Source organism: Pongo abelii, chromosome 15, assembly GCF_028885655.2.
Source record: "Pongo abelii isolate AG06213 chromosome 15, NHGRI_mPonAbe1-v2.0_pri, whole genome shotgun sequence".
Lineage (NCBI taxonomy): Eukaryota > Metazoa > Chordata > Mammalia > Primates > Hominidae > Pongo > Pongo abelii.
In genome coordinates, this window is record NC_072000.2 from 26660290 (window position 1) to 26673694 (window position 13405).

General features: G+C 46.7%; 2 protein-coding genes across 4 annotated transcripts in view; one reads left to right on the forward strand and one right to left on the reverse strand.

Annotated features, from left to right (window-relative positions):
• C15H14orf119 (chromosome 15 C14orf119 homolog) overlaps positions 1-13405 on the forward strand; it is a 62188-nt gene that overhangs the window by 37494 nt on the left and 11289 nt on the right. For both annotated transcript variants that reach the window (XM_063715522.1, XM_063715523.1), the window contains exon 2: positions 3374-3944. In XM_063715522.1, coding sequence (XP_063571592.1) covers positions 3733-3944 — 212 coding nt within the window. In that variant the 5' untranslated portion in view covers positions 3374-3732. The remainder of the gene's footprint in view (positions 1-3373; positions 3945-13405) is intronic.
• The window catches only part of SLC7A8 (solute carrier family 7 member 8), a 58247-nt gene that overhangs the window by 8239 nt on the left and 36603 nt on the right, over positions 1-13405 (reverse strand). For both annotated transcript variants that reach the window (NM_001132416.1, XM_024231207.3), the window contains 4 exon segments: positions 4321-4424; positions 5824-5947; positions 6860-7013; positions 9420-9545. In NM_001132416.1, the coding sequence (NP_001125888.1) occupies positions 4321-4424; positions 5824-5947; positions 6860-7013; positions 9420-9545 (508 nt within the window).

The following is a 13405-nucleotide window of genomic DNA, read 5'->3' on the forward strand; positions in this document are numbered from 1 at the left end:
ATCCCAGCTCTTTGGGAAGCCGAGGTGGGTGAATCACCTGAGGTCAGGAGTTTGAGACCAGCCTGGCCAACATGGCGAAACCTCGTCTCTACTAAAAATACAAAAATTAGCCAGATGTGGTGGCACGTGCCTGTAATCCCAGCTACTTGGAAGGTTGAGGCAGAATTGCCTGAACCCTGGAGGTGGAGGTTGCAGTGAGCATAGATCACGCCGTTGCACTCCAACCTGGATGACAGAGTGAAACTCTGTCTCAAAGAAAAAAAAAAAGGAGCATTATGTAGTCATAATGTTTTGAAAAAATTTGATTACATGAGAATATGCTCAAAATATAACATCAAATGAAAAAACAGGACTGAAAACTATAATGCAAATAATTTTTTTTTTTTTGAGACACGGTCTTGCTCTGTTGCCCAGGCTGGAGTGCAGTAGCATGATGACAGCTCAGTGTAGCCTTGACCTCCCAAACTCAAATGATCCTCCTGTCTCAGTCTTCCAAGTAGCTGGGACTACAGGTGTGCACCACCACATCCAAATGCCAATTAATTTTAAGATTATTTATGGGCCTATTTATTAAAATGCTAACTGATTATCTCTGGGTGGTGAAATTATGGTTAATTTTAATTTCTTCCTTATACATTACAGAAAAAATTTTAAAAATTGTAAAATGCAGCCTGGGCAACATAGTGAAACCCTGTCTCTACAAAAAATACAAAAATTAGCCAGGCGTGGTAGAGCCTGGGAGGTTGAGGCTGCAGTGAGCTGTATTTGCACCACTGCACTCCAGCCTGGGTGACAAAGTGAGACCCTGTCTCCAAAAAAAAAAAAAAAAAACAAAACAAAGAAAAGAAAAGAAAAGGAAAAGGAAAAAATGAATAAAATTCTAAAATAGATGGAATATTTATAATCAGAATAAAGATTTTTTAACTTAAAAAATTAAACTTTTTATTTTTCCAATTTTTAGAGATGGGTTCTTGCTCTGTCACCCAGGCTGGAGTAGAGTGGCATGATTATAGCTCACTGCAGCCTCCAATTCCTGGGCTCCAGTGATCCTCTAGTCTCAGCCTCCTGAGTAGCTGGGACTACATGTACATACCACCATGCTCAGTTAACTTAAAAAATGAAACTTTTTATTTTGAGATAATTGTAGATTCGCATTCAGTGAATCTTACAACCAAGTATAGTTGTAAGAAATAATAAAGAGAGATCCTATGTATCTTTTGCCCAGTTTCCTCCATTGGTAACATGCTACACAATTATATTATAATATCACAACTAGGATATTGATGTTTAAATCAATTTTATTTTTTACTTATTTTTCTTTGCTAATTTTTTGTAGTGACAAGGTCTTGCCTTGTTGCCCAGGCTGGTCTTGAACTACTGGGCTCAAGCAATCCTTCCATCTTGCCCTCCCAAAGTACTGGGATTACAGGCATGAGCCACCATACCCAGCCCCAAAAGTTATTATTTTTTTAATTTTATTTATTTTTTTTGAGACAGAGTCTTGCTCTGTTGCCCAGGCTGGAGTGCAGTGGCACGATCTTGGCTCACTACAACCTCCGCCTCCTGGGTTCAAGTGATTCTTCTGCCTCAGCCTCCCGGGTAGCTGGAAGTACAGGCACCTGCCACTATGCTCGGCTAATTTTTGTATTTTTTTTAGTAGAGGTGGGGTTTCATTATATTGGCTAGGCTGGTCTCAAACTCCTGACCTTGTGATCCGCCCACGTCAGCCTCCCAAAGTGCTGGGATTATAGGTGTGAGCCACCGCACCTGGACACAAAAGTTATTTTTAAAAAGAAGTTTTGGGCCAGGCGCGGTGGCTCACGCCTGTAATCCTAGCACTTTGGGAGGCTGAGGCACGCGGATCACGAGGTCAGGAGATCGATACCATCCTGGCTAACATGGTGAAACCCCGTCTCTACTAAAAACACAAAAAATTAGCCAGGCGTTGTGGCAGGCGCCTGTAGTCCCAGCTACTCGGGAGGCTGAGGCAGGAGGATGGCATGAACCTGGGAGGCAGAGTGTGCAGTGAGCCAAGATTGAGCCACTGCACTCCAGCCCGGGCAACACAGAGACTCTGCCTTAAAAAAAAAAAAAAGAAAAATTTTAAGAGAATAATTTGAATGTTCCTAGCATAAAGAAAAGACAATATTGAAGGAAATGGGATATCTCAATTACTCTGATTTGATTTTTACACATTATATCAATGTATTGAAACATCATCTGTAGCTTGAAAATATGTACATCTATTATATACATATGAATATGAAACTTGAACATGAAAATCAGCCCTCCTTCCCTTTTACTCTCCTAAAAGAAAAGGGAATATTAGAAGCTGTCAACAGTAATTTACATGTCAGTGCAAATTGGACCACTTTTTTCTTTTTTCTGGGGAAAGGCTCACCTAAGGGATGACAGGCAGGGTACAGCTTGATAGGAACAAAAAGGCACATATTCAGCACACTGGGAGTTCAGAGGAGAATTGTCATTTACTTTGTAATTTGTGTATGGAGTAGACTGAAGCTAACAGCAGCAACTGATCACAAGTGTGGGAGTTGACTGTATCCCCAGGTACCCATAAGCAGTAACCATCATGAACTCCCTAAGCCAGTGTCACTAGTTTCATGCAGCTATACGCATCCCCGTCCCCTCTCCCATGCTACTGCCCCTCTACAGGGCAGTCTCATGCACCAGGTGCTCTGCGGGGCTCATCGTGCACATAGCCAGGGTCCTGCATTCACGCCCCCCTCCACATGCAGAGAGGACCAAGTGTAATTGTCCAGATCCAACAGCACTTGCAAGTGTCAAGTTCACAAGAGACAGCCCTTGCCTAGCTAGCCAACAATGGAGGAGACGATGACATTAAGCGTAACACACATCCACACACTCTGACTCTTCAGGAAGGATCATCCTCTCCCTACCCAAGAACACAAAGGAGTGACAGAGAGATAAAGAAGGAGGGAAGGAGAAGGAAGGAAGAAGGAACTGGAAAGATGAGCAGGGGAGGCCTGGGTGGGTGAGGTCTCGCCAATGAATCGGAGGTGGAGCACACCATGCGCCACTGTTTCCTGCATCACACACAACTAGACCACATGCACGCAGACCGCTGCTAGGCCTGCCTGAGGGACGAACCCCACTCTAAAGTGACTGTAGCCAGTCACTCTCCTCCAATAGATCTCAGGGAGCCTCATGGGTCACTGTTCTTCCACCGCTTGGTCTCGGCGGGGGCCTCTGTGTGGCCACTGCTCCTGTGTAACATGCACACACGAGGTTGCTGTGGGTGAGCGTCATAGGGTCCCGGGGTACAGGGGACACCTACACCACCTCTTTCCAGCCCTGAGTCCTAAAAACATTGCACTACCTTGTTATTTCACAGGAACTCTTCCTGATGTGACGGCTTTGGAAGCAGCTGAACTCAGGGACTCATCTTTGGAGCAGGACTGTACCCTGAGGGCAGGGGGTGCTTTCTAAGAACCTGGGAGGATCCCTTGAACCACACAAATGGAAGTCATTTAACATCTGCTAGCCTCAACAGCCCCTTCTGAAGACAGCAAAAGAAAGGGCCGGGTCCCTGGATGTGTGGAGGCAGGACCTGGGACTCACGGACCTGCTTGCACTTCTGGCTTCTGAGAGAGCTCTGGGGTGGGGGTCGTGGATAAAAGCCTCTTTCTTTGGACAAATGTTTGCTTTCCACTTTTCCCCACCCTCTCACTTCACGTTCTCCACCTGAGTCTCATGGGTGGCCTCGAAAAGGCCTCTACAGCCGCCTCTCTATTGAGCAGGGAGGAGCTCTGCATTCTTGGGGCAATCAGGGTGAAGCCATCCCACCTGCAGGCTAGTTCCAGAACATTCATAGGAGGCCAGACCCAGAGGCCCCAGGCACAAGTCTCCCTCTTGGTCCCTTTCCAAATGGGGTTCTTTTCCAGCCAGCAGCAGCCTGTTTCCAGGTAAGTGGAAATGGGGGGTCTAGGACTACAGCCAAGATACTGTCTTGCTGCCAACCATAGCCCGTGACTGGGGGCTGCATCAGGCAGGCTGGCGGCCTCCTCTGTCTTCTGCTCCTTTTGAAATGAGACAGGCCACTACATGTGAAGCACCTAGGACCCATATGCCACACACATCGCAGGTGACCACGTGAGCAGCACACACTCCTCAGCATCCACACTGACACACACGCCCTCATGTGAGCAATCACCCCTCTGCAAGCCCAACATCCAGATGCCCACACAGACCCCTGCTGACAGAGACAAGCCCACCATATACAAACAGCAAAGTGCACAGCAGAGTGGCCCCTGGCCGGGGAAGGGCCCAGGCAGCACTCACCGAGAGGAGGTGAAGAGAGACCCATTAACTCCTCCAAACGTGGACAGGGCAACAGAAATGGGCATGATCCAGGCCATGACTCCTAGGAGCTTCTCTCCAAAAGTCTGGGAGAGGAAACAAGGAGATAAGCAAAGGAGAGGTTACCACTCCCCGACCCCTTAGCTCTCACTTCACTCTGGGAAACCATTTCTGCCATCTCCACCCTTGCTAATTCTCTCTCGCCAAGCTTTTTAAGAGCCCTCACCCTCTCGAGGGTGGACCCCTACACAGGGGGGTTAATGCATGTTTTAGGCTAATTAACTGAAGGAGGTAGTACACACTGGTAATAATAATAATGAACTAACACTTACTAATCTTGTTTTATGGGTGAGGAACTGAGTCACACAGTGATTAAGTAGCTTGCCTAAGATTACACACCCAGCGAGTGGAGGGGCCAGCATTGGAAGCCAGGTGGTGTGATCCAGGCCTTACATACATTATATGATTTCTCCAGCATAGGGAAGGGCACAGTCTTGTCAGGCAGATCTGTCAGGCAGATCCAGGCTCAAATCCTTGCCCTCCAGCTAGGAGCTGTGAGACCTTGAGCAAAGTTTATGATTTTTGAGCCTCCATTTCCCAACTGCAAAATAGGGATTAATCCAGAATCACAGGGTGAGAATTTATCAATTCATCAAAACAGATGAGTTGGGGGTAAAATAATAAGAATGAGCCCCTCCTTAGTCTGAGAAAGAAAAGGCTGTGAAGCTATAGATGAATCTTCATGTATTTAAGGACTATACAATGCAGGAGACCAGCCTTTTCTATATTCCCTGAGCCAGGTTTACAGCATATTACCGAGGAGAGATTGTTCAGAATAGAAGGCTGTTGGTCATAAGAACAGGCTGCCCCAGGAGATGGGAGGACCTCTTTCTTTACAGTCTTTTGAGATAAGGCCAGTGAAGAGACTGGCAGGGTGGGTGGTGGCCCAGCCTGATGCCAGGTGAGGGAGCAAGGTGCCTCCCAGGTCCTTCTTAGATGTCAAGGATCCCAACCCCTTGCACCAGCATGGTCTCTTCCCCACAGAGCACACCTGACTTCTGCTTCTGGAGGTGAAGGCAGAGAGAAATGGCATGCCTTGTGCAAGATTATGTCTTTCTGAGGAGGGGCCTGTCTGCTTCATACCACTTTCACATTTAGAGCTTTAAGTGCCCGAGATTAGGAGTTGGCCAACTTCTTCTGTCAAGGGCCAGACAGTAAATGTCTTATAGCTTCTCAGGCCACGCGGTCTCTGTGGCAATGACTCGGTTCTGCCATTGTAGCTGTTCTAGGTACAACCCGGCCACCTGTTTGCTCCTGGGCACTTAAAGATACCCCAGCCAATGACATATGTGGTTTCTGCCCTGAGAACTTGGGGGTGATTTCCACTTCCACAAGGCCATGGATCAGGGAAAAGTGAGTGGGGCTACAGCAGGCAAGTCTATGTCTGCATTCCTGGTATGAGAGACTGGGACTTTCATTTCTTACCACAGCGACGGCGTTGGATGCCAGCAGCTCCTGGGGGGACATTGCAGTGACATAAGCGACATTGGCAAAGACATACACAAATGTGACCAGTGGGATGGAGATGAAGATGGCTCTGGGAAGGTTCCTGTAGAGGGAGAGGAGGTGAGGGGAAGGGCTGGCACCCGGGACGCCTGCCTTGCCATGGAGTCTTCTGTCTTTCTGCATGCGTGTAGCCTTACAGCCTTCTGTGAGGCTTCCTTTCCCTGGGAGGTGGGCTTTGTCTCAATATGGGCAGGATAATTTAAAGGAAATGAGGCTGAGCGTGGTGGTTCACACTTATTATCTCAGCCCTTTGTGAGGCCAAGGAGGGAGGATCGTTTGAGCCCAGGAGTTCGAGGCCAGCCCTGGCAACATAGCAAGGCCTCTTATTTACAAATTAAAAAATTAACTGGGCATGGTGGCATGTGCCTGTAGTCCCAGCTACTTAGGAGGCTGAGGTGGGAGGATTGCTTGAGCCCAGAAGATTGAGGCTGCAGTGAGCTATGACTGCACCGCTGGACTCCAGCCTGGGTGACAGGGTGAGACCCTGTCTGAAAACAAAACAAAACAAAAGAAAAAATAAGTTAAAAAAATGAAGGCAATAAAACAACTCAGGTTGGAAATACGCTCCACACCTGTTGATCTTGACCTGAATCTCCACAATGCACCTTTTCCCCCTGCCTCAAGACACCAAGACTGGCCTGTCCTGAAACAAGCAAGATTCCCAGAAGCCTCTCAGGGCACAATTCATTCTCTAAGGCAGTGGTGTTACTGCAGGACAGTTTTCAGCTTCTAATCTGCTCTGGGAAAGTCACTGGATCCTTTTCTCCTCCTGGTGGGGTGAACGGCAAATGGTTTCAGTGCCTGGGAAATGAACTACGACTTCAGGATAGATCAAATCACAGTCAGAATGGGGCTGAGGAAGGCGAGGTGGGCAATGGACACCTGCTCCCTCTTTCCAGCAGCAGGTGCTGTGGCCCTTCAAGGGAGAGGGAATAGCTGGGCTCTTTCAACTCACTTGTAGGGATCAACAAGTTCCTCAGTCACGTAATTCAGAAAGTTCCAGCCTCCATAGGCAAAGGAGCCCTGAAGGAAAGCCAGTGCGACGAGGCCGATGTCAGGTTCCTGGAAATTTTCAAATGCGTTCTTTGGCTCCAGCCAGAAGTACTCTCCTGTGGACACAAGCAACAGGAGGCTGCTCAGTGAGACAAGTCAGGGGCCCAGCAGCCCCTGGCCTGCCCTGGCCCACCTGTCACCCCTCCCTGTGGCAATGATACCAACTCTGTCTTGTCTCCAGTGAACCCAACATATTGGATAAATTGGGATAAAGGGAGTAGGGAAATTCAGGTCCAGGGCTTCCGAGACCCCAGAAACTATGAGTCCAAATGAGGGTTTAAGTGCAGTTCTGAATGCTCCTTTTGTAAAAGGCAAAGTTATTTAAAAGGAAAGGACATGGTAAATTGGGCTTTGGAAATACAGGATTGGAGTCATTGGTAATCTCCTGACCACTTTCTCTAAGTTCCTACATTTTCATGAAGAAAGCATCCAGGGTTGGGCACAGTGGCTCAGGCCTGTAATCCAAACAATCTGGGAGGTCAAGGCAGAAGGAATGCTTGAGGCCAGAAGTTTGAGACCAGCCTGGGCAACATAGCGAGACCCCCATCTCCACCACTAATTTAAAAAGTTAGCTGCGTGTGGTGGTGCATGCCTATAGGTTCACCTATTTGAGAGGCTAAGGTGGGAGGATCACTTGAGCCCAGGAGTTTGAGGCTGCAGTGAGCTATGATTGTGCCACTGCAATCCAGTGTGGACGACAGAGCAAGACCCTGTCTCCAAAAAAGAAAAAAGAAAAAAAAAAAACAACAAAAAAATCAAGCATCCAGAACAACAAACACTCAAACATGTTTCCATAATGCTATATTAGTTCAAGCTTGTTTTGCTGCTTGCTTTGTTGATATCCTCCTGTCTCTTTCTGAGGTGTGTGTTTGGTCTCTCTTTTCTGTTTTTTTGAGACGGACTCTCGCTCTGTCGCCCAGACTGGAGTGCAGTGGTGCGATCTCAGCTCACTGCAACCTCCCTCTCCCAGGTTCAAGCAATTATCCTGCTTCAGCCTCCTGAGTAGCTGGAGTTACAGGCATGTGCCACCATGCCTGGCTAATTTTTTGTGTGTTTTTAGTAGATACACGGTTTCATCATGTTGGCCAGGTTGGTCTCGAACTCCTGACCTCAAGTGATCTGCCTGCATTGGCCTCCCAAAGTGCTGGGATTACAGGCGTGAGCCACCATGCCTGGCCGTCTCTCTTTTCAAGATTCCCCAAGGACAGGAATTTTTAAGCAAAGAGCTGTTTAAAATGCCTTCCCAGCCCCTAGCACAGTGTGCTGCAGACTGTGGGCCCTTGGAATCATCTGCTGACTGGCTAAAATTTCAATGAGATAGAGAGTAACTGATCATATGTTACTTATTCATCTGCAGTTTAGCATTGGGACAGGAAATAAGGAGATTAGGGTGACCAGGAGAAAGAATTGAGGCCAGCTTAGGAGGGACTCACTATTTTTGACAAGATAGCGCAGTGATTTCCTTAAGTCTAAATGCCTGAAAGCAATATATAACCTGTTAAAGAACTTAATCCAAGTGTTTAAAATAATCAGGCATATTATACAGCAGAAACTTAATTATGTTTCCTGGAGTAGAAGTCCGGGCTGCCCACACTGCCTTCAGGGCTTGTGGGAAATTTCCCTGTTTGTCACCTGACTTTCTCCATGAGGCAGTGACGCTGGGCAGAGGCTCATGGTGCCATGGGTCCCATGGAAACCAAATATAGCCTCAGGCTTGGAAAGGGCCAAATCCAGTGGGGAATGTTGGCAGGGGCCCCGGGAATGCAGAGCTCTCTCTCTCAGAGATTATAAGTAATTTTGAAACATAAAATACCTTTGTCTGTCCTCCACTTTAAGATGTGGACAAGATTCAATAGAAGATGCAGGGAGCTTCCCTGGGGTTGGGGCAAAAAGACAATAGGAATCTAGAGACCTGGGGTTTTTGTTTGTTTATTTGTTTTTGAGACAAGGTCTTGCTCAGTCGCTCAGGCTGGAGTGCAGTGGCACAATCATAGCTCACTACAGCCTCAAACTCCTGGGCTTAAGTGATCCTCCCACCTTAGCCTCCAGAGTAAGTGAGACCACAGGTATGCACCACCATGCCCCACTAATTTTTAAATTTTTTTGTAGAGATGGGATCTCACTGTGCTGTTCAGGCTAGTCTCAAACTCCTGGGCTCAAGTGATCCTCCTGCCTCATCCTTCCTAAGTGCTGGGATTACAGGCATGAGCCACCACACTCGGCCGATATGTGGGGTCTTTACCTAGCTGTGCTAGAGCCTTGAGGTAAGCATGGAAGAGGTGACCTTTGCAGCCTAGAGGGAGCATTCCCTACTCCCAGCCACCTCGGGGAAAATGGTTTCTCCTTCCCTTTTGTCAAGCAAGGGAAGAAGAAGAGAAGTCACTCAAGGCTATAATTGGGGAAATCTCAGGGTATGCATACTTTCGAAGCTGGGCAGCACCTGTTGTTCCTGTGATACTCACCTTTGCATATCTGTACAATCCCCATGATGATAATCAGGGCCAAGGCCAGGAGCTTCCCAGCTGTGAAGATGTCTTGAACCCGGGTGGCCCACCGCACACTGGAACAGTTGACCCATGTGAGGAGCACTGAAATGAAAGACCCCCAAACAGAACTTCAGGGGCTGTATCTGGCTGCATGATGCCCAGGGCACACAAGCAGAAGTGCTCCCTCGTCCTGATGATGAGATTGTAGTAGGTGAGCCAGACATCCAGCAAGCTCAACCCCAGGGACCAGAGACTTTGGCTAGGTTAATGGGTTACAAATGGGGATTATACGTCCCAAATTAGAGCTTGGGCCCAGCATGGCCTGCTGAGGGCTGGAAGCCAGAAGTAGGCATGGAAGTGTAGGCACTGGCTTTGGAGGTAAAATCACATCTGATCAGGGCACAAGTATGGGCTTTGTCTTCAAGTTATTATTTGTGCAAGAGAAGCTGTGAGCAGCTGGTGGGATTCAGGAAGCCACCTTCCTGAGCCTGATTTTGGGGTAACAGAGGCTCAGGGGAATCTTATGTTACTTAGGTTTATTGAGATATCATCTACATCTTACTAAAACTCATCTTTTTAAAGTGTACAGTTTGATGAGATTTGACAAATGCATTTAATGGCTTAATCACTTCAACACTTCATATGTAGAACATTCCCAACACTCTGAAAAGTTTCCTTTTGCATCATGCTCCTTTGTAGTCAGTTAGGCCAATCTTCTTCCCCTACCTCTACAACCATTACTTTGACTTCTGTCCCTATAGCTTTGTCTTTTTCAAAATGTCACATAAATGGAATCATATAATATGTGGTCTTCTGTGTTTGGCTTCTTTCACTTCACATAATGCTTTCGAGATCTACTCATGTTGTTGCATATATTACAATTTGTTCCTTTCTATCGCCAAATAGCATTCTATGATATAAAGGTATCCGTTTGTTTTTCCATAGACATTTGGGTTGCTCACAGTGTGGGACTATTATGAATAGAGTTGTGATAAATACTTGTGTAGATGTCTTTTTTTCTTTTTGTGGATTGTAGAGATCTTTGAGTGGGGTTTTCATTGCTCTTGAGTAAATCCCCAGGAATGAGATCCTGGGCCATAGAGTAAATGTGTTTAACTTTATAAGAAACTGCCAAACTGTCTTCCACAGTGGCTGTCTCATTTTGCATTCCTACTCTCATGTCAGAGTTCCTGTTGCTCTGCATCTTTCCCAGCATTTGGTATTGTCAGTTTACACAAAAAAATATTTTTTTTTTTTGCTAATAGGCATGTAGTTGTATTTCATTATGGTTTTGATTTGCATTTCCCTAATGGCTAATGATGTTGAGCAACTTTTCATGTGCTTATTTACCATCCATTTACAAATCTTCTTTGGCGGCATGGGGAGTTGCAATTCTCCACAAAAAATTTTAAAAATAAGCTGGGTGGTGTGGTGGCTCTGACTTCACTTGAATGGCTGATCAAATTTTATCAATACCGTATTCTTAAATGGTACTTCTACTTTCCAAGTATTTCCCAACCTTACTTGATGCTGAGAACATTTGGTTAGGGTAGGATGGTCCTCACATTAACCATCTGTAACCTTCCTTTGTGCACCGTCTCCACCTGGCAAACCCCTTCTCCTCTTTCAAGATCCAGCTTAAATGTCACCTGTTCTGTGAATCTTTATAATTCAGCATGTTATTTATTCCTAGCAACATGCCTACAAGGGAAGATATATCAGCTGTGTTTTGTAGACGAGGAACAAAGTTTGTTCCTTCTCTCTAGAACAATCCCAGACCACTTTGTTTATATCTAATGTTGGAATGTATTTCTTTTTTCTTTTTTGAGACGGAGTCTCACTCTATCGCCCAGGCTGGAGTGCAGTGGCGCGATCTCGGCTCACTGCAAGCTCTGCCTCCCGGGTTCACGCCATTCTGCTGCCTCAGCTGGGACTACTGGTGCCCGCCACCACACCCAGCTAATTTTTTGTATTTTTAGTAAAGATGGGGTTTCACCGTGTTAGCCAGAATGGTTTCGATCTCCTGACCTCATGATCCTCGGCCTCCCAAAGTGCTGGGATTCCAGGCAGGAGCCACCGCGCCCAGCCGGGATGTATTTCTTTGTATTAAAATGACCTGCTTCTGGCCGGGCATGGTGGCTCACGCTTGTAATCCCAGCACTTTGGGAGGTCAAGGTGGGCAGATCATGAGGTCAGGAGTTCGAGACCAGCCTGGCTAACACAGTGAAACCCGTCTCTACTAAAAATACAAAAATTAGCTGGGTGTAGTGGTGGGCGCCTCTAATCCTAGCTACTCAGGAGGCTGAGGCAGGAAAATCACTTGTACCCGGGAGGCGGAGTTTGCAGTGAGTCGAGATTGTGCCACTGTACTCCAGCGTGGGCAACAGAGCTAGACTACATCTCAAAAAAAAAAAAAATTTTTTTTTTTTTTTAAGACACCGAGGGCAAGTAAACGTTTTCATGTTTTTAAAGGGCAAGTAAATGTTTTCATGTTTTTAAATCTCAGGATTTATCATTGGTGCCTGCAAATAGTAGATGCTCAGCAAGTATTTAATAAATGAATTTTAAAATATCACAATTCATTAGCCTTCCAATATCATCTCAGTGTACACATTCCACAATGCACATCAACCTCTTCTGCTCCCCAGGAACCTCATCAAAAGGAGACACAATCCCTAGTTGGCTTCACGTTGCCAAAGGGCAACAGGAAACTTGACTTCAAGAGCAGAAGCTCCTGACTCCTCATGGAAGAGCTATTATCCAAGATGATGTCACACAAGGAGAAGCAAAACATGTCGTCAGAGGAAGGATTTTAAGTGCCCGAGCAGGGAGAACACTTTGTAAATACTCAAATGTTCCAGACGGACTGACATCCTGATAAATACACATTTGGTTTGTCTTGCTCAATTCAATAAGGATTTCAGGATCATGTGCCTGGTGACAAGCCAACCTGAGACACTCGAAACAACTGGGTCTGTGATCTCAGCTTCTTCCCTAGGCCCCGAGGCGTGCAAGGTACAAGGCTGGGCCCCTTTACCCAGGAATTCAGGCAGACACAGCAGTAACTCAAGGATAGAGGAGACTGATAAAAGGAAGGAAGGAAGATTAGGAAACAAACCCCATGAGCCTCAGGGATAGGTAAGGATTACACAATAAGGAACCGGATCTTGATCTCAGGGAAGAAAATCCTCCTCCAAGGGGAGAAGAGGGGAGGGCGAGGAAATGACAGAAAGTGCTTGAGGAAAATAAGGGCAGAGCAGGACAACTCAAAGAAATTCCTCTTCCCCCAAGCAGACCACCTCCCTGTGTGCTGGGAAAGAAAACATGAAATCATCTCTTTACAGGATGGACCTTACTGAGTCACAGAAAGACACCTTCAAACTATCAGCTCTGTGGTCTTCCTGGGGTGACAGAGATAGGGATGCTTTGTAAAATAACCTATCTGTGGCTATCTTCTGTCTTGCCTAACCTTATCTCCATCACTTCCCAAGAACTCAGCCCTTGACTAATATTTAACCTTTCACCCTCACAGTAATCTTTCAGAAACAAAAAGAAATTCTGAGAATGAGGTGGGGATAGGCAGGCTGCCTGTGACACCTAATCTCCTTGGAACAATGGCTGCAGGCCCCAGATCTGGCCCTTCACCCTGCAGTTGGGTGATCATACCATGTGACTGAGGGGAAAGAGGGTATCAGTCTCCTGGTACCACAAGACAGCTTCCCTCACAGCAGGCTGAAACCTGAGCCTCCATCCAGAGAGGAAAGGTCAGTGGGTGCTTGCCAAGCTCATGCCCTGGTCAGGAGCCCTGCTGCTGGCTAGCTACTGCTTGGCACTTGTCTGTTGCTGACGATGGTATTCTGGAACCCTCTCTTCTCGGCTAGACCCTGAATTCCACATTCCTGAGATACAGTGACCTCAGGGAAGCCACGTGTAGATGAGGATCATTGGCCATAGCAACTTTG